Source organism: Acanthisitta chloris, unplaced genomic scaffold (genome assembly GCF_000695815.1).
Source record: "Acanthisitta chloris isolate BGI_N310 unplaced genomic scaffold, ASM69581v1 scaffold24437, whole genome shotgun sequence".
In the NCBI taxonomy this organism is placed as follows: Eukaryota; Metazoa; Chordata; class Aves; order Passeriformes; family Acanthisittidae; genus Acanthisitta; species Acanthisitta chloris.
Genome location: NW_008682376.1, coordinates 4,821 through 23,067, shown reverse-complemented (window position 1 = coordinate 23,067; position 18,247 = coordinate 4,821). Strand labels below are relative to the sequence as shown.

The 18,247-nt window shown below is 53.8% G+C and overlaps 1 protein-coding gene across 1 annotated transcript in view; it reads right to left on the bottom strand.

Moving 5' to 3' along the window:
- Positions 1-759: 759 nt before the first annotated feature.
- The window catches only part of UCKL1 (uridine-cytidine kinase 1-like 1), an 18,336-nt gene continuing 848 nt past the window's right edge, over positions 760-18,247 (bottom strand). Inside the window, exons 2-15 of the mRNA XM_009078515.1 lie at positions 15,239-15,432; positions 14,599-14,705; positions 14,056-14,226; positions 13,734-13,805; positions 12,004-12,193; positions 11,207-11,268; positions 9,892-9,908; positions 3,676-3,774; positions 3,242-3,335; positions 2,889-2,951; positions 2,437-2,559; positions 2,020-2,127; positions 1,691-1,847; positions 760-1,135 (exon numbers count right to left, since the gene is read on the bottom strand). Coding sequence (XP_009076763.1) covers positions 1,059-1,135; positions 1,691-1,847; positions 2,020-2,127; positions 2,437-2,559; positions 2,889-2,951; positions 3,242-3,335; positions 3,676-3,774; positions 9,892-9,908; positions 11,207-11,268; positions 12,004-12,193; positions 13,734-13,805; positions 14,056-14,226; positions 14,599-14,705; positions 15,239-15,432 — 1,534 coding nt within the window. The 3' untranslated portion in view covers positions 760-1,058. The remainder of the gene's footprint in view (positions 1,136-1,690; positions 1,848-2,019; positions 2,128-2,436; positions 2,560-2,888; positions 2,952-3,241; positions 3,336-3,675; positions 3,775-9,891; positions 9,909-11,206; positions 11,269-12,003; positions 12,194-13,733; positions 13,806-14,055; positions 14,227-14,598; positions 14,706-15,238; positions 15,433-18,247) is intronic.

Here is an 18,247-nt window from a genome sequence, read left to right as displayed (position 1 = left end):
GATCACTCTGCTCTGCTCACAGCATCCTGGGACCGATATGGGACCTGCTCCTCACAACGTCTCAAGCAGATATGATTCAGCAAGAGCTGGGGTTGAGGTGAGCTCTGTTTCACTTCGGCCACTGAACTCAAACAGGGACTTGGTGCTTCTTCAGCAGAAGCATGACGTGGTCTGCACTGAACTTCATAGAATCATAGACTCTCCTTAGTTGGAAGGGACCCACAGGGATTGAGACTAACTCCTAGCCCTGCACAAGATAAGCCCAACAATTCCACAATGTGCCTGAGAGCATTGTCCAAATGCTTCCTGAGCTCTGGTGCCATGACCACTTCCCTGGGGAGCCTGTTCCAGTCTCTGGGTTAGGAACCTTTTTCTAACGTCCAGCCTTAACTTCTCCAGGCACAGCTTCATGCCATTCCCTCGGATCCTGTCACGACTCACTGGAGAGCAGAGATCAGTGCCTGTCCCTTCACTTCCACTTGTAAGGAAGTTTTGAAGTGTCACCTCAATCTCCTCTTCCCCAGGCTGAACAAGCCACTTGACCTCAGCTAGTCAGTCCTTGTGTCCCTCCTTTGGACACTCTCAAATAGCTTCAGTTTCCTTGCAGACATGAGGAACTGTCTCTCCTTTGGTACCAAGACTTCACTTGGTATTCTCAACCTCCCACAACTGCTCACAGCATCTCCCTCCCAGGACAGTAGCCCCAAAGGGTCATGAATCCTTCTGGGCAGCCATGGGAAGTGACAAAAAATGGCTCCATTCAAGAAAACCAGCGAAAAAATTTATTATTGTCCTTTATAAAATATCTCCAATAAGTTATATAGGCAAATATTTAAATTAAAATAAATTAACTCCGCTCTATGCTGGGACACACAACTGTCCATAAAGTCAAACTAGGATTTATGTTTCTTTGAAAAAATATGCCCTAGATCTCCAATGTAAGATTTGAAAAAAATATCTATGCTTGGTGAGAGGGAGGAGAAATCTGCACTGGACTGGAAGAGGGGTTAAGGTGCAGTGCTGAAGGTGCCTGGTGCCAGTGGCACCTCCACATCCAGCTAAGTGCTAAGAGCATCCTCATCATCACTCCAGTCAGGAGGAGCATCCGTCCCAAAGTACCGGTCACCGAAATTCCCTGTGAGGAGAGAGAGAGAGTCAGGGTGCAGCACTAGGACCCATTCTCCTGCCTGTCCTCATCCCAGCAGGCAGGGGATAAAAGCAGGTATATCTGGCAGCTTGAACAGCACGGAAACGCGAGTGGCAGCGAAACTGGAGCAGCCTGGAGGCTGTTTTAGCACCCGGTGGAAGGGTGTTTCCTGGCACAGAAGAGGTGAGGACAGGAGAACATGGTGAGCTTGTTTTGGGTGAACTTGTTGAAGATGGCAGCTTAGGGAAGGAGGTGGGACAGGTCTGCTCCAGCTGTCCCAGCCCGGATTCTCCGTCTGGGGCTGGAGGAGGCTCATGGCAGGTGGAATGGCTCCTGTTGCTGACAAGAGATGGTTGCCCAGCAGCTCTCAGAGCCAGCATGTCAATCCACCCACACGGCAGCCCGACCCAGAAGGGGCAGTGGGTCCCTGGGTAAATTAAGGCCAGACCTAGGCTGCTGCTGCCAACCAGGGCTTTACCTCCTCTCCCCACCAGAAGCACCAAAAATCCCCCTGCCACAAGACATTCCTACCCAGATACTCACCAATGCCAGGGATTATCCGGAAAAGGTCATTCACCTTCTTGTCCACAGCTGTGGTGATGATCTTCACCCGGGGGAACGCATAGGCAACCGAGTGGACACCCATCTCTGCCATAAGCAGGGAGAGGAGGAAGATCTTGTCCTCTGGGACATCATGATCCTATGGGAAAGGTATAGGGACAGCTCGATGTCGGAGTCACCACAGCCTGTGCTGTGCCCCCGGACACTCTCCTTCCTATGGAGGAGCCAGTTCCAGGCACACCCCTCAGCAGGGCTGCAGCTGGTGCTTTGCAGGTCACTCAGGTGCCAACCACCCGCCCGACACTCCGTACCAGCAGCACTCGCACTGCCATCATGGCTGCGGCGCCCGTGGAGACCGTGCAGTCCATCAGGATGACGTGGTCTTCGCTGATGTCCTTCGGCAGCCGCAGATAGTGGAGCTGGGCAGGGGAAGAGACACCAGCTTAGAGGCTGCAGGTGAACAGAGCAAGCCAAACCCTTCTCTTGAAGGATCTTCCATGCATCTCTATCCCTGGGCTGTCAGCTTGGAGCCAATGTAAACACTCGGGCAGCAAACCAGGCCCTGAGTGCACCAACCCACTGGCAAAGCTCACTTGAGCAGCTTTCAAAGCACTCAACCCCTGCCAAGACACACTCCTGGATCACTGAAGAGCTCTCAGGAAACACCTGAGCCACCCCCTGCATGCAGGTTAACAGCAGGAGGTGTCCCTGGCAGCCCCAGGCCTTACCTCGGGCTCGCCCGTGTTGCAGTTGGTCTGGATGAGGATGGTGCCGATGCGGACGTCCTTGCACACCGCGCGCAGCGCTGGCTCCATGGTCTCACCCGCTCGCAGGATGGACACCCCCGTGATCTGCAGCACAGCCAGGGTGGTCACAGGAGCTGCCACCACTCCACGTGGCATTGGGGAACTCTAATGAGTAACCCCAAGGCACATCCCTTCCAAGAGGGCCGTGCCACTCCCAGCCCAGGCTGTCTCGCTCAGTGGGAGGACATGACTGGCACAGTGACATTGCTGATGGCACCCCTGGCCACCAACCTGCCTGTCCCGATGGTACAGGGTGTTGTACTGACCTCAGCAGGCACCAAAGCCAGGCCTGATGGCAGCCAGGGGTGTCCTCCCCTGCACCCACAGTGCACACCCACAGGGCAGGTCTCAATAATGCTTTTGCTTCCACTTACTTGCTTCCCACTGTACGTCCTCCCTTCGTAGTCGTGTCCTTGAGGGGTCTGGACTGTGCAACTCTGCAAAAAACACAGGAGAATTGTTACCAGTGGCTCTGACATGGCTCTCAGAGGAGCTCTGGCACCAGGGTCAGCCAGCCATGGACCTCTGGACCAGCCTGAACAAAGAGCTGACACACAGGGCCACATCATTGCTCCACAGCCTTGGGGAGCCCTGGTGCTTTTTGATCTGGGGGAAAGAGCTGATCCATGGGGAATGTTGGAGGAGCAGTGCCAGGACTGTCACAGCTCCCTGGCTGTTTTGGGTGAGGAATCAGGAGGAAACCCAGCATCTACAGCCCTGAACCCACCTGGAACGGGAGCAGGGAGAGTGCATGCTCAATCAGCAATCGCATCAGCCTCTTGGAGTAGAAAATGAACTCGTCTCTGCTGGTCTCCTTGTTTCTAGAGGGGAAGAAAAAGAAGTGTCAGCAGTGGACCAAACTGTGCCTTGAGAGATGCTGACAGAGGTCAGTCAGCCCCTGCCCCTCTCTGGCTCTCCGTGTCTTATTTGCATCACCTGAATCTGGAACTGTGGTGTTCATTTTACGGTAAAAAGCAGAAAAATTGTTGGCAAGATCACTGAGCACTAACTGCACAGCTCCTCTATGCAGGGGCCACCACTGTCTGCCCTGTCCTGTGTCCCCAAGCCATGAGGACAGGCAGAAGTGGGACTGGGGAGCCCAAAGCCAGCCGAGCCCACCCCAGCAGCAGCCCCAGCCCACCCCAGGAGCTATGTCTTTACCTGATGATGGTGTGCATGCCCCTCACCTGAGGGGTGCTCTTCAGCACACTGAGGGTCTGAGGAAGGGGGTGGCACTGGTGGGCAGAGGCCAGGGCGGCCCTGAAAACCAAACACAGGGTCAGAAGGTCTGGGGAAGGCTGCCCAAAGGCTGGAGCACAGCACACGGCCGGAGCCATCCTCCCAGATGTCATCTCACACTGCAAACACACCAAGGCCATCCAGCTGAGCCGAGCGAGTGGCCAGCCCTGACCAGTCCCTCACCAAGGCAAAGGGACCTGCTGACACAAACAGGGGTCAGTGGAGTTAGGGGGACCTCACAGCCCAAGGACCTGCCCTTCCGGCTGGGCAACTGACCCAGGACTCATAGACTTGTTTGGGTTGGGAGGGACTTTAAAGGCATCTTGTTCCAACCCCATGCCATAGGCATGGAGACCTTTCACTAGACTAGATTGCTCCAAGCCCTGTCCAACCTGGCCTTGAACACTTCCAGGGATGGGGCAGCCACAGCTTCTCTGAAGGTGGTTGGCCCATCTTGGTTTCCACAGGTTGGGAAGAAAGTGGAAAATAAAACCAAACCCTTTTCCTGTGCCACAGTGTTATCTGGTGATGGATCCTGGACTCAGGGGGTGAGGAGGGGCTGTAGTGGTTGTACCTATCCTACAAGTGCCAGATGTCCCCAGGAATGGGACAGGCAGCCAGGCTGGTGGTGCTGGCACATGGCTGGAACGTGACCATTTCAGAGAGCACCAGGCCCATTCCAAATTGGGAACAGCTTCAAGACTTTACGGCTGGACAGGACTGTCTCTGTGTGACTCATTCCACATAACGAATAGGGCTGGGAGCTATTCTTGGATCAAGGGAATACCATTCATGGGGAAGTGCACAATGGAGCCCCATTAGTCACCTCTCCCTGTGAGAGCGGCAGTAATGAGAGGAAGGTCACATTTGGCTTCCACAAGGCTGGGCAGGATGGACAAACAATTTTGTCTGGGAGGAGGGCTGGGGTCCGAAAGCCACACATCAGATCACACACGTGCCAACGGCTGCATCCCAGTCACAGAGATGCTGGGGAGGCAGAGAAGAAAGCAAACGAAAGCACTGCATGATTAAGACTTCAAATCAAGCAGAAACCTGGATTAATGGCACACAGAGGCACACAAGCAGAGAGAAAGAGAAGATGGAGGCATGGAGGAGGGCAGAGCTAGGCGACTTGAGGCCTCCATCCACATAGCCATCGCCTGGTCTTGGCTGATCAACACCAAATGAGACATTCCCAAGGCCTGTGGGTACTTAAGGGCTCCTTCTTGCTTTTGCCAGCTCCAGTCCTGTGTAGCAGCCAAGAGCCCCCACGCAGGGAACACTCCAGAGAGCCAGGACAGCTGGTGGCCATGCAGAGAGCATGGATGGGTTGTGGTCCCACCATGGGCTCACCCACTGCCCGCAGACCCAACCACCTGTTTGGGACAAGCAGCCCTCAAGGCCCTGGACCTGCTGTCAGTGAAGCGAGCTCACTCTGTTAGTCACTGCCCCACGGGTTAGCTGCCCTGGGAGATGCTCCCATGCCAGGGCTGTGCTGCTGGCAGCACCCACAGCACCCACCCTGCAGTCCCCCCCCTTCCCTCCTCCTGCCAGACCTGGCCTGGGGACACACCCTGGGGGCACAGCCCTGCCTAAACCCCTCCTGCATGAGCCCTGCTTCAGACAGATGCTGGTGCCTGCATGGGGGCTGTCTGCTTGCCTGCTTTAGGAGGGGCAGAGATGGGACCCCCAACACAAACACACCTGCTCACGGTCCCAGCTGGGTCTGCCCTGCTGACAAACTGCTGTTGCCCAAACCAGAGGAGATATTAAGGTCTTCTCCCGCCTTCACAGTCCACTCAGGGGCACAGGATTGAACTTGCCACAGATATCTCCTCCCTCCATCACTGCCAGGTCCATGTCATAGAATCCCACCACGCCAGTGGGGTGGGCAGTCCCTCTCCTGCCCTGGTGTGACCTGACTCCTGCTCCCTGCCACAGATACCAGTGAGTGCTCCAACCTCCGTGAGCAGTGGGAACACCTCCCCGGCACTCTGAGCTGTCAACAGGCCCCCAGGAAATGCTGTCAGTGTTCTGTCACTGAGCTTTCTGCACCTTCCTGCGACACCCACGCAGTGCAGGGACAGGGAGGTCTGGATGCCACCCTGCTTGGAAGCCACTCAGTGCTGTGGGGGTCCCCATGGTGCTTTCTAGGGAAACAGGTCCTGTTTTTTGGGATAAAGCTGCTCTCTCAAGTGCCTCCACCCCTGTTTGGTCCACACAGCCCCAGAAAAGTGGGACCCCATGAGCTGTTTGCCCCAAGACCCCTGGCCCGGGTTAGTGAGGCAGCTCACCCTGCACAGCCCTCGCCCACTCCCCGCCGTTAGTGTCACAACCAAAACACTGCCATAAGCATTTGTCTCCTCACATATCCCAGCGCAGCTTCCTCTGGTCACCCGGTGGGAGGGATGTTCAAGGGAGACAAGACAGGAGACACGAGAGTTTAAGGGGAGAGGGACAAACATGACATGAAACAGAGGAGAAAGCACTGTCATTAGTCAAAGGGGGTAAAAAACCCTAATTGATTGCTGGCTCTTGGACCTGCCTGGTGTCCAGGTCATTGCTGTGCAGACCCAGTACTCCTCTCCTGGTGAACAAGTCCTGGTCTCCATGGCACTGGCTCCATTCCTGGCATCACTGCCCAGAGCCATGGCAGGGACACTGTCCCAGGGAGTACCACACTGCAGTAGTGGCTCTTGGAGCCCAGAAGAACATAGAACCATAGAATCATCAAATGGTTTGGGCAGGAAGGGATCTTAAACCTCATCTCATTCCACTCACCCTGCCATGGGCAGAGACACCTCCCACTAGACCAGGATGCTCCAATCCCCAATCCTGCCTGGCCTTGAACACTTCCAGAGCTCACACCCAGCCCTCACCCAGGGCTCTGCAGCAACCCCAGAGCAAGTGCAGGAACTCATGGCCAAACACTCTCAACCAACCTGCCCTGCTCCCAGGCAAACTGCTTGTGGGTTCCCAGGGGTGCCCCTCTCCTGCATGCTGGAGAGATCATCTGCTCCAGCCTTGGAGAGCCTGGAAAGCCAAGAGCATTTGGAACAAGGAAAGAAACCTGGTTCTGAACTGAACACCACTGTTCCCTGGGCTCACCAGGACCTGCCCAGGGCTCACCATGCCTGGAGAGGAGCTGCAGGCTGAGAGAAGAGCTCAACCCCTTTGGCAGCCACCCCACCACTGCTGCATCAGCCCCTGCCCATCCTGGGAGGGGAGGAGGGAATGCAGTGTCTCCTGTCCCTCCCTGCCAGGCAACACTGTGATGGAACATCCAGACAGACAGCCATGAACACGTCAAGAAAACGTCTTATTTTGGAAACTTATTTTTTTCCCACTGAGAACAAAAGCTTTAAAAGGGGAAAAAAAACCCGGACAGAAGAAGAAAGAAAGAGAGAGAGAAAGGGGTGACCATTTCCCAGGAAGGCTTCAGGAAGCATCCTTGGCTCTTTGTGGAACATGCTATCGAGCAGGAAGCAGACAAGAGACATCCAGCTACAAAGGAGCTGATGCAGTCAAGGCATTTCAAACACGTACACGGCTGCCTTTCAGGGCTGACATTTCAAACAAGGGCTATTAAAGTGCGCCACGGGTTGATATTTAAAGACACAATTGGCAAAGGGCACGCCAAGCTGATCGGGACCTTGGGGGTGGGGAATATTGATTGGTGAGGGGAATCAGCTGGAAAGAGTTCTGGCTCCGGGAGCGTGGCAGGAGGGATGGAGAACAGGCTGGGCTGGGAGCACTGTGCCTGGCTGCTCTGGCTCCATACCCACCTGGGCATGGATGCAACAGGCATGCCCATCACCAGCACATGCACAGTTAAACATGGGAGAAGCCGGACAAGAAGTATCCCAACAGCCAGGATCTGACCTGTGATCTGAGGGAATAATGGGGAAGGCAATGGTGCTCCTGAGCACTCATCAGTTACAGGAGGAAAACAAGGCTTGCAGGTTCAGGGAATGCATGACATCCTTTAAATTCCCCAGTATGTATCCATTTGATCAGGGAGAGGCACTCCCTGCCCATCCCATCCAGTCCCTGGATCAGGAAGAGGCAGCCCTGGAGCACATGGACCCCAGAGGCACCTCGGGCTGGGGCCAGATCTGAGCATCCAGGTTTTCTCCTACCAGCACAATGCCCTCCCTGCATCCTCACTGCTGCCAAACAGCAGTGACATCAGAACAACAACTGTGACATTTAGATGAAGCCATTCCAGACAAGAGGATGGGGAATTGTTTGCAATGAAAAGCTCATATTTGCCAGGCTCACTCGACGTGTCTCTCCATCCACCTCACTCCTCCTGCAGAGCTGCAGAGGGGTTGGGGGAAACCACAGCAGCAGGAAAGCACTGGGGCTCCAGCAGTGCCAACAGATTTGGGCTTTTGAAGGAAATTTTTTCCAGATTTTCTGGCAAAGGCATAAATGGAAACCACGAGCCTTACACAGAACATAAAACTGCCTGTGGCTGTGGTGATCACAGAGGTGTTTCTGGAGGTTAGAGTTACCTCACCAAATCTGCTATCATGAAGCTACTAATACTTTATGGACATATTAAATACCTGATCTTTAAGGTGCAGAAAAAGATCACCTACATTGAGTGCCCCTTTGATTAAAGAGGAAAATCACTGAAAAGGAAGGAAATGTTATGTGTGTGTCTATATACATTTCATATGTGTTTACATCTAATTTTATATGTGTGTATATACATACACACACATATATACATATACACACACATTAGTCTCTCTAATGTTATTCCTGCCATGTTTTAAAGCAACAGATTTCCCTCCATACTAAAGAGCACTTTCCCACCTGGACCTCCAGACACAGAGGGAAGCTTACGTGTCTGTATGGAAATGTCAGGCCCCAGGGTGTTAACCAAGCAAAGGGAAATAAAATTAAACATCCACTTGCCTAGTCTGGGAAATGACTGGCTTCAGCAGAAATAAATAAAGCAGAGCCTCTTCCCTGTTCAGGTCAGGTATTTTAAAAGCTCATTGTATGCCAAATGTAAATTTTAGGGTTACTGATTGAGTGTCTCCATGCAATGATGGAGAGCTAAATGGAAACCCATTTGCAGTAATGCATCCCCTCTGCTTCCTACAGAAATACCTGGAAGCCTAGCTGGCTGCTTAATGGAAGCACAAGAGCCAAAGTCCCATCTGGAGCCACATGCTGAAGAGGCTAAGTACATCAGTGTATATGTTATAGCATCCACCTGAACACATCAAGGAATTAGAAATCCTACTGTATTTGGGCAGCAGGATTTCCTCAGTCCCCCAGCAGTGGCTATGCAGCCTCTGGGTGCTGTGGGAAAGCAGGTACCCTTGGCCACAAGAAACTGTTAGGCTCCTTTGGGTGCCACCAGGGAGATCCCTGTGTGTGCCAAGGGGTCCAGGGCTTCCACCACCCTCAGGATCATGGAATGGTTTGGGTTTGAAGGGACCTTAAAGCTCATCTTGTTCCAACCCCATCATGGGCAGGGACACCTTCTACCAGACCAGGTTGCTCCAAGCCCTGTCCCACCTGGCCTTGAACACTTCTAGGGATGGGGCAGACACAACACCTCTGGACAGGCTCTGCCAGTGCCTCACCACCCTCACAGGGAAGAATTCCTTCCTAATACCCAATCTAAATCTCTCCTCCTTTAGTTTAAAACTGTCCCCTCTTCTCCTACCACTATCTGCCCATGTAAGAAGTCACTCTCCACCCTTTTTTTTTCATTTTTAAGATACTTTGGCTAATCTAATAATTGATGCTTAATGATCTTTGATCATCAGGGATGGAGAGTGGCTCTGAAATGTGTTCACCTAAGAGAACAAAGAGAAATACTAGAGAATCCCAGGACACAAAGCCTCCCCTCCTGCAGAGACTGAGGATCCCCCAGCTAAAAACCTGGTCCTGCCCCAGCTCCAGGGGTCTGCACTGAAGCTGGCAGTACATCCCTGGGGAGCAGCCCTGTCCCTGCTGCCCCAAAGCCAAGGTCAAGGTGGCCTTTTGTCACCTCTGAGCATGATGAGGTGCTACGTGAGCTGTCAGTCCTGCTGCAGGTCAGGGTGAGGCCAAGCAGTGCCTGGCATTGGAAATGCCTCAGCTGCACAGACAGGACAGAGTGAGGGCTCTTACCTGACACTGAGTTCACGCTGCGGCAGCAACACAAAGACACAATGCAACCGGTATTAAGCATTGTCAACACCAGGGTCGTTTCAAGACAAAAAAAAAAGGAAAAATAGGAATATTTTCCTGTATTCATATGTAGCCTTTTCCCCTTCTTTCCCCTCCCCAGTTCAGTGAAAACCCCCCCAAGCCAACCCCTCGACTGGCTGCTGGGGAGCTGCTGGGTTTGCCACGATATTCCCTGCCTGGATCTGGGGCTGGGGGAAACAGCCATTCCCCTCTCCTGGACTGTGCCCCGTGGCTGGGTGCCCTCAGCCTGTCACTAGCACTGATGCCAGGGCTCTGATCCTTCCTCCTGTGACCAAGGGTTTAGAAACCACCTTCCTGACCTGCCAGAGCTAGTGGTGGGAATCTAAGCAGTTGGGTGCTCTGGGAGAGAGAACCTGCCAAGACACCTTTGCCCAAGAGCAGTCCCTCCTGAGCAGGCATGGGAGGCAGGATGCTGTGGTGTGCCAGCTCCTATCCCAGAGCTGCACAGCTCTTGCCACCTGGGAGCACCAAAAGACCTTCAGGAGTTGAGCCCTTTCTTTTCCGGTGCATCCATCACACTCCTTCTACCGCCCAGGACATCACTCTGAGCAGCTCCACAACTGAAACATCATCAAAACTACAACCATGGGGCTGTGCTGCTTGCAGACAGCAATGCAGAATGGCATCAGTTGATTGCAGGGTCCCAAACCACGGGTCAGGACCAGTCCAGGACACACAGGAGAAGACTTGTTAAAGCCAGTGGTAGGGAAATGATGGAGCATGGGCCTGGATCAAGGTTCAAACGTGACAAGACTTTGGGTTTTGGAACCCAGGAGCACCCAGCACAGAAGTGGAAGTGGGCTCCTGACTGGAAAGACTGTGCAGGAATGTCTGCACGGGGGGTGGAGAGGAGAAGCCTGAGAGCCAAAGCAGAGCAGGGTTTGGGTGATGCTGGCCCCAGGAGGGCTGCAGGCAGGGGGACAGGTCTCTAGGATCATAGGAGGATGGTTGGTTTGTCCCTTGATGACTTGCTCTCCCAGGGAGGGAAGGAGGCTGCTGCTGGACCGCAGCTTGCAGAGGAACCATGACTAACCAGAGCACAGGGACAAGACAGTCTCCTTTGCTGGAGTCAGGGAAAGGGATGAGAGGAGTTCACAGGGACTCCCACACCTGGAGCACAAGGGGAAGCCAGGCCATTCCCACCTGGGCACCCGGAGCATGGCTCCCTGCAACGCCACTGCTGCCAGGCAAATCTGACCCCCCCATCACCATCCAGAGACTGGGCAGCTCTTACCTCTTCCAGCTGACTGTGGACGTGCTGAACAATCAGGTCAATGGCCACAGTGTTTCCACTCCCTGGAGTGAACCAGAAGAATCACAGAACTGCTCATGTTGAAAGAGCCCTCTGAGATCATCAAGTCTGACTGTTCCTCCAGCACTGCCAAGCTCACCACTTAACCATGTCCACAAGTGCCACTACCTGTCTTTTAAATCCCTCCCGGGATGGTGACTCCCACTCCCTGTGCAGCCTGTGGCAGGGCTTGACAGCCCTTTTGGTGAAGACATTTTCCCTGATATCCACTCTGGTGCCACTTGAGGCTGTTTGCTCTTGTCCTGTCACTTATTACCAGGGAAAGAAGAGTCACACTGGTCAGGACCACAGTTTTCTTCCACGTTTCTACCCAAATTCCCCACTGTGTTCTAAACCACACCACACCCCTGCTACCTGAAACAGCCTTTTCCTAGCCAAGCAGGATACATGCCTGCTTTTATTAAATCCTTATTCAATAATCTGTTATTGGATATCTACAAGTCACCTCCAGCTCTTACATCACTGTGCTGCAGGAGCTGGTAGGGCAGGAGACTGGCTGAGGAAAAAGCACAGACTTTCCTTATGGAACTTGCTTTTAGCCAGTTTGGAGATGCTTTTAGCCAGTTTGGAGAAGCCTCGATGGAGGGACCTATGCTTTGGCATGGGACAGTCACTCTGTCCTTGCCAGGGGACTGCCCAGCAGAGCTGAGGGCAGAGGGATGGGGTCTCTGAGGGTCAGGGCCTCACAGATGCCACTCAGGACAGCCCTGGGCAGGTACCTCGGGGGACGACAATGTCAGCCAACCTCATGGTGGGCTGGATGTACTGGTCAAAGGCAGGTTTGACAAACTTGTTGTACTGCTTGATGACACCCTCGATGTCACGGCCGCGCTCGCTGATGTCCCTGCGCAGGCGACGCACCAAGCGGATGTCTGAGTCTGTGTCCACAAATATCTTCAGATCAAGGAGCTGAAATGAGAGGGAAGGGAACAAAGCCCACCAGGTCAGGTGTGTGACTCAGCACACCTTCCCCCACAGGCCCAGCCAGGGCTGAGCCCTGTGCCAGCACAGCACCCGTGTAACAGTGCCTGGCTCCTCCCTGCTCGAGCCTGGGGAGCCTTTTCTTCTGCAGCCCCTGAACTGGAACCTGGCTGGTGCTGCAGTGAGTCCTGTGTTGCAGTCTGCCCCTTACTCTCATACCCCCTGAGACCTGCCCTGCTCCAAACTGCCCCCACTGCTAACCAGCTCCAACATCTAGGCTGGATGTTATTCAGATGAGAGGAGGAGACGAGGAATTACTATCCATGCCACAGAGCTACAGGCTGGACCCAGGAGCACTGGCTTCTTAATCATAGAATCCTAGGACGGTTTGGGTTGGAAGGGTACTTAAAGATCAGCTCATTCCAAGCCCCTCCCACGGGCAGGGAATTAACGCTGGAAAGGAGCCAAGCACAGCAGGGCAGCTCATGACTCTGCACTTAATTGCAAGAGGCAGGAGCTGTGACGCTGAGGAGACTCCTGGGGGATTCACCCAGCTGTCCACTGGAGGTCATCCTTGCTCCAGGAAAGAGCAACCCAAGCGCTCGCTTGGCAGGGGAGAAAACTTTCTAGATGGAGCTTGGCTAAGTCTGTGCATGGCTCACTGCCCACTGTAGCATTTGTCAGGGCTGCAAAGATGTTCAGATGGCTGGAGCACACCTCTGCTATGGAGATGAGAGAGCTGGGGTGTTCAGCCTGGAGACGAGAAGGTTCTGGGGATACCTTGGAGGCTCTTCCAGTGCCTAAAAGAGAGCTTGGAGAGGGACTTTGGACAAGGGCATGGAGTGACAGGACAAGGAGGAATGGCTTAAAAGTGACAGAGGGCAGAGTTAGATTGGATATTGGGAAGAAATTCTTCCCTGTGAGGGTGGTGAGGCACTGGTACAGGTTGCCTAGAGATGCTGTGACAGCCCCATCCCTGGAAGTGCTCAAGGCCAGGTTGGATGGGGCTTGGAACAACCTGGTTTAGCGGAAGGTGTCCCTGCCCATGACAGGGGGTTATGGAACTGGATGGTCTTTAAGGTTCCTTCCAACCCAAACCACTCTGTGATTCTATGACGTATCCAAATCATTCCCAAGGAGTGCTGGGTGAGTCCATGCTAGGAACATTAGGCTTTGTGTAGTAGAAGCTTAGCAGACTTTGCCTCCGGCTATGCAAGCTGCAGCATGCAGTGTGGAGGTGGGATATTTCTAGTTGTATTTATGCACCAGCACTGCCAGGAACCAGGTCACCACTCAGCTCTTAATTCCTGGGCACGAATGGCTAAGACTGAGGTATTTGCTGGAATGCTTGATGTCTGCCAGGGGCTCTTCCCCTGCCACTGCAGAGTCAAAGCCTATTTCTTGCACAGTGAAGTGCAGTAGAAGCTAGCGTAACCTGGATTATAAAGTCACCTCCCTGCTGCTGATCCTCAGGAAAATTTATCCTCCCACCACCTCCCCCCTAATCCGCTTCAAAACCCTTCCTCACCTTCAGGAGCTCCTTGTCTGCAAATGCCATGATGCCTTCAAAGATAATCACATTGGCACCGTACAGGGTTTTCTGTGGAGTCAAAACGGACATGGTTAGGCACAGAACATCTGTTCTGAGATGCCCTGTCCCAGGGAACCTCTCTGGGTTGCTAGTGACTGTGATAGCTCACTGAAAAAATGTGCCCTGAGCCAGGCATAGAGCAGAGGGCAATAGAGCAAATCTGTCCTCAAAAACCAGAGGCTGGAGGGGTCCAGTCAGCTCACCCCTCCCCTGCCTTGTCTGTCCTCAACCTTAGCCCACCCTCCTCAGTGCCCCATACCCATTCCTTCTTCCGGCTGTGGGTGGTGAAGTCGTAGATGGGGATCTTGACACTCTTGCCTTGCTTCAGCTTCTTCAGGGTGGCAATGATGAGGTCAAAGTCGAAGGCGTCGGGGTGGTCAAAGTTGAAGTCATTGCTGGCTGCCTGCTCTTGCTGCTGCTTGGTCAGCACCTGCCACAGAGAAGAGCTTAGGGCATGTGGCCATGCAGTTCCCTCCTCCCTGTCATACCCAGTCAGCTCTTAAAAGAGCTATTGGAAGAGGAAACCCCATGGCTGTCACTAAATCCACCTCATGTTTCCCCACCAGGGGTTACCACAGACTTACAGAATGGTTTGGGTTGGAAGGGACCTTAAAGATCATCTTGTTCCAACCCCCTGCCATGGGCAGGGACACTTTCCACTAGACCAGGTTGCTCCAAGTCTCATCCAACCTGCCCTTGAGCACTTCTAGAAATTGGGCAGCCAGCTTCTCTGGGCAACTTGTGACAGTGCCAAGGACCATGGCAGCCTGAGGAGCCTGGCCAGGGCAATGCACAGCCTTACCTTGTAGAATGAGTCCATGGACAGCAGAACCACCCATGGGACATCAAGAGCCTCAATGATCATAGTGGCCACTGTGGTCTTCCCAGAAGCACTGCCTCCACCCAGGCCTGCCAGGAAAAAGATGAAGTCACCAACTCCAGGCACAGCTTTTCCCACTACAGGCTGGAGCTCAGATCCTGCACTGTTGCAGTAATCTGCAGGAACCTCCAAAGAGGGAGATCGCAGGCACCCCAAGACATTATCCTTGAAAACATCAAATGACATGTATTGGAACTGCCAGCAAAGTGCTCAGCAAAACCTGAGAAACCCTTCACTAGATGGTTGTGTAACATGGGGAGAGCTGGCAAGGGAACCAGCCCCGACTAAATCCCTGGGAACTCGTGACAGCCCAGGCAACAGGAGTTGAGGGAACAACATGCAAAACCTGTGGTCTGCTATAATCCATCACCCCCTCTGCATGCTCAGGTTCAGCTCACCCAGTCAACACTGGACTAACCACAGGGACTCTCCCTGCTCCTGTCCAAGCTTCAGCCAGCCCCAGTTTCCAAGGAGGTGGTGGGGCAGGAATCTCCCCAGGTTCTCCTAGGGAGCTACAGGGCAGGTGGCACCAACGCTGCCTGGGCAGTGTAGAGTGGCCTACCTATGACGAAGGCCTCCTTGGACTGTGTCCCGTGCTCGTTGTACCATGGTGGCCGTCCCGCTGTGTAGATGGTCCTCTTGCTGGTCCTCAGCAGTGGGGGCTCAGACTTGCACTGGCTGGTAGTTCTCTTTCGAGGGGGCTTGGTGGAGCCTACTGTGGGGTACAGTCGGTCCAGGGATTCAGCACTGCTGTTACTGGGGACGTGGAGAGGAAGGAACGTGGTTACCAGGGGTGGGAAAGGGTTCCTGGTGCATAGAGGGAGGTCCTGGGGGGACCCCATGCCATACAGGTGAGGGATGCAATAGAAAACGGGGACAGGCAAGCACAGCCCTGCTGCAGCACTGCCAGCACCCACATGTCTGAGGTCCCAGGCCATGGCCAACACCAAGGAATTCTCACACAGGAACAATTTTAACCTGGAAGAGGTGAAATGTAAAAAAACATCCCTTCCCAAAGCCCTGCTGCCTGGGGACGGTCTGTGTGAAACAAACAGCCCAGTGAGCTCTCAGAGCATGGAGGGGTGTGTTACAGGGGGCAACAACTCATCCTGATGTGCTGAGGAGACTTTTCTGGGGGATGGAAGCCAAACACATGGGCTACAGCTCAACCATCCTTGTCCCCCTCATCTTCAATCCCTTTCCTCTCCCCATTCTGAGCACTGCACTCCTGTCCAAGCCCTAGTCCTCCCACTCTTTTGTCCTGAAGCCCTGGGGACAAGCCTGTGAGCTAGGCAGAACTGGGCTGTGGGACAATGTTGGCATTGGCTTTGCCATGCGAGCTGAGAAAGCTCCGAGTTTGCCCAGAGCCCTGGGGCTGACGAACACCTCTCCCTCATCTCCCCTCTTGCCTCAGCCCTGGGAGGGAGAGAAGCACCACCCTCCAGAGCCCTTTCCAGCTTGGCAGTGGGACAGCAGCAGCCAGGAGATGATAAGTGGCCTCTGGGCAGGAGATAAGCTGGACAGCTCGAGGATGGGGAGGATTATTTATACCAGTGCCTGCTCCTCCCTGCTCACCACTGCTGCTTCAGAGGGACGTCTGCTCCCTGGGAGAAGGTGCAAAGGGGTCTCCCTGGTCGGGCTGCTCCTCTCCTCAGCTGTGACTGGGCTGGAAGGGAAACCGAGGGACACAGGCACCAACAGCTCCAAACCCACACTGTTTGGTACAGCCTGGCCAAACCAGCAGGGCTTTGCTGCTGCTCTGTTGTGTTTTGCTTTTGAAGGGGCTTAAACTGCAGGGCTTTACAGATTTTGGGTTGACTTTAAGCTGTTTTGGTATGAAGATTAATTCCTTTCCCTCCCCCAGTCCTTTTTAGAACAATTTTAGATAAAGATCAAAATTTAAGACCGGCCATCTGTGCAGAAAGTGATCTGGCAAACCTCCCCTGGGCACTGCAGGTTCCCTCCAGCAAACCCTCTGGGCACGGTGGGATCCCCCCAGCATGCCATCCCTACCTCCCACAGCAGCACATCCCTGCCAGGAGACAGGGATTTGTCTGACTTTGCTGAACTCCAGCTAACACAAGTCAGGCTGCACCTCCTGCCCTTGCACCAGGACCTCTCCCACCAATGTCCACCCTAAGATGTGCACCCACAGAGTCCCCCACAAGAGCCTCAAGCCAACAACACCCAATCCCTTGCTGAAGCCCATCGAAGGCCAGGTCTGAGCACCACCAGGCTCTGGATCACCCCAGAGGCAAGAACACCCCAAACATTGCTTCGAAACAGCACTGTCAGGACGTGGTGTCTGTCAAGAAATCTGGGGTGTCTTCTGTGAAAAAATTACTCCTTCCACCAACAGCAGCAAATCCAGATGGGATATTTGGGTCTCCTCTTCCACCGGTGATGCTGCAGCAGCCAGTACCCACTGGTGCTATTCCCAGAGGGGCTGACAGCAGCCAGCGGTGCTGGTGAATAAACAAAGTCATTTTGGCTTGATAAAAGCAGAGATGACAAAGCCACAGTTGTTTACCAGAAAATAAAGTGGTTCCTTTCATCCGCATCCCAGTGCCTCTCCTGGGACTGTGGTTACTCCAGAACTGTGCCACCAGCACTGTGCTGAGGGCAGCTCAGCTGGTTTCCCTCTGGGAATGCACACTGGTCTCCATGTGACAGCAGAGCCCATTGGGATGCTCTGCCCCTTGGTGTCACGCAGCACCAAGCTCTGCTGTGCCAGTCTGCAGATGCTGATTGAGGCCACCATTCCCAAAGTGACTCTGAACTGGGCAAAGCTCTGTTTTCTGGAGCTGGAGCAGAGCCTGAGTGAGGCTGACCTCTGTTACCAGTGCCTCTGACCAGCACAGACATCACCCAGCTCCTGGTGGAGATGAGATCTGGACCCCAACAGCTCCAGCAGTGCTCAGAATTACAGGCAGCGGCCACAACTCTATCCCTCTTTCCCGTGTGTCACTCTCCACTCTCTGGGGTCCCTACAGCATACCCAGGGTGTTGGCACAGAGGGGACATTGTAGTGGGATGCAGGGACACACTGAGGAGCAGAACCATTCTCTCCTCACACACCTCGGGCTGCTCTGGGATGCAGCACTTGAATCCCATACCAAGAGTTGGTATTTTGCCTTGTCTCATCCAAATACTTTTGGACTTTCACCAAAACTCTACACATTTCTATCTATACCATCTACACTGCCGGTGTCTCCACAGGAGGCAGATATTCTACACCTCTCAAACCCACGTTTCCCATGATTTATCTGGGAGAAGCAGATGGGGCAGGCTGCAGGGCTGTCCCAGAGCTCTCCAAAGGTCATGCCTTTTCTCCTAATGTTACACTTCAAGACTTGTAGATGTTTTCTGTGGCTGCCTTTGCCAGGAAGGGGCTCTACTTGCTCCAAAAGGATGGCTGATCCTCCCTACCCCTTTAAAAAAATTCCCTGCAGTATTAACAAAGCTGTTCCAATGTCCCGACCTGTAGCATGAAGCCCCCAGAGAACAGGACTCTGTTAGAGCTGGAGTCAATCTCATTGCTTTATCCAGAGGAGAGTCCTTGTGGACCCTC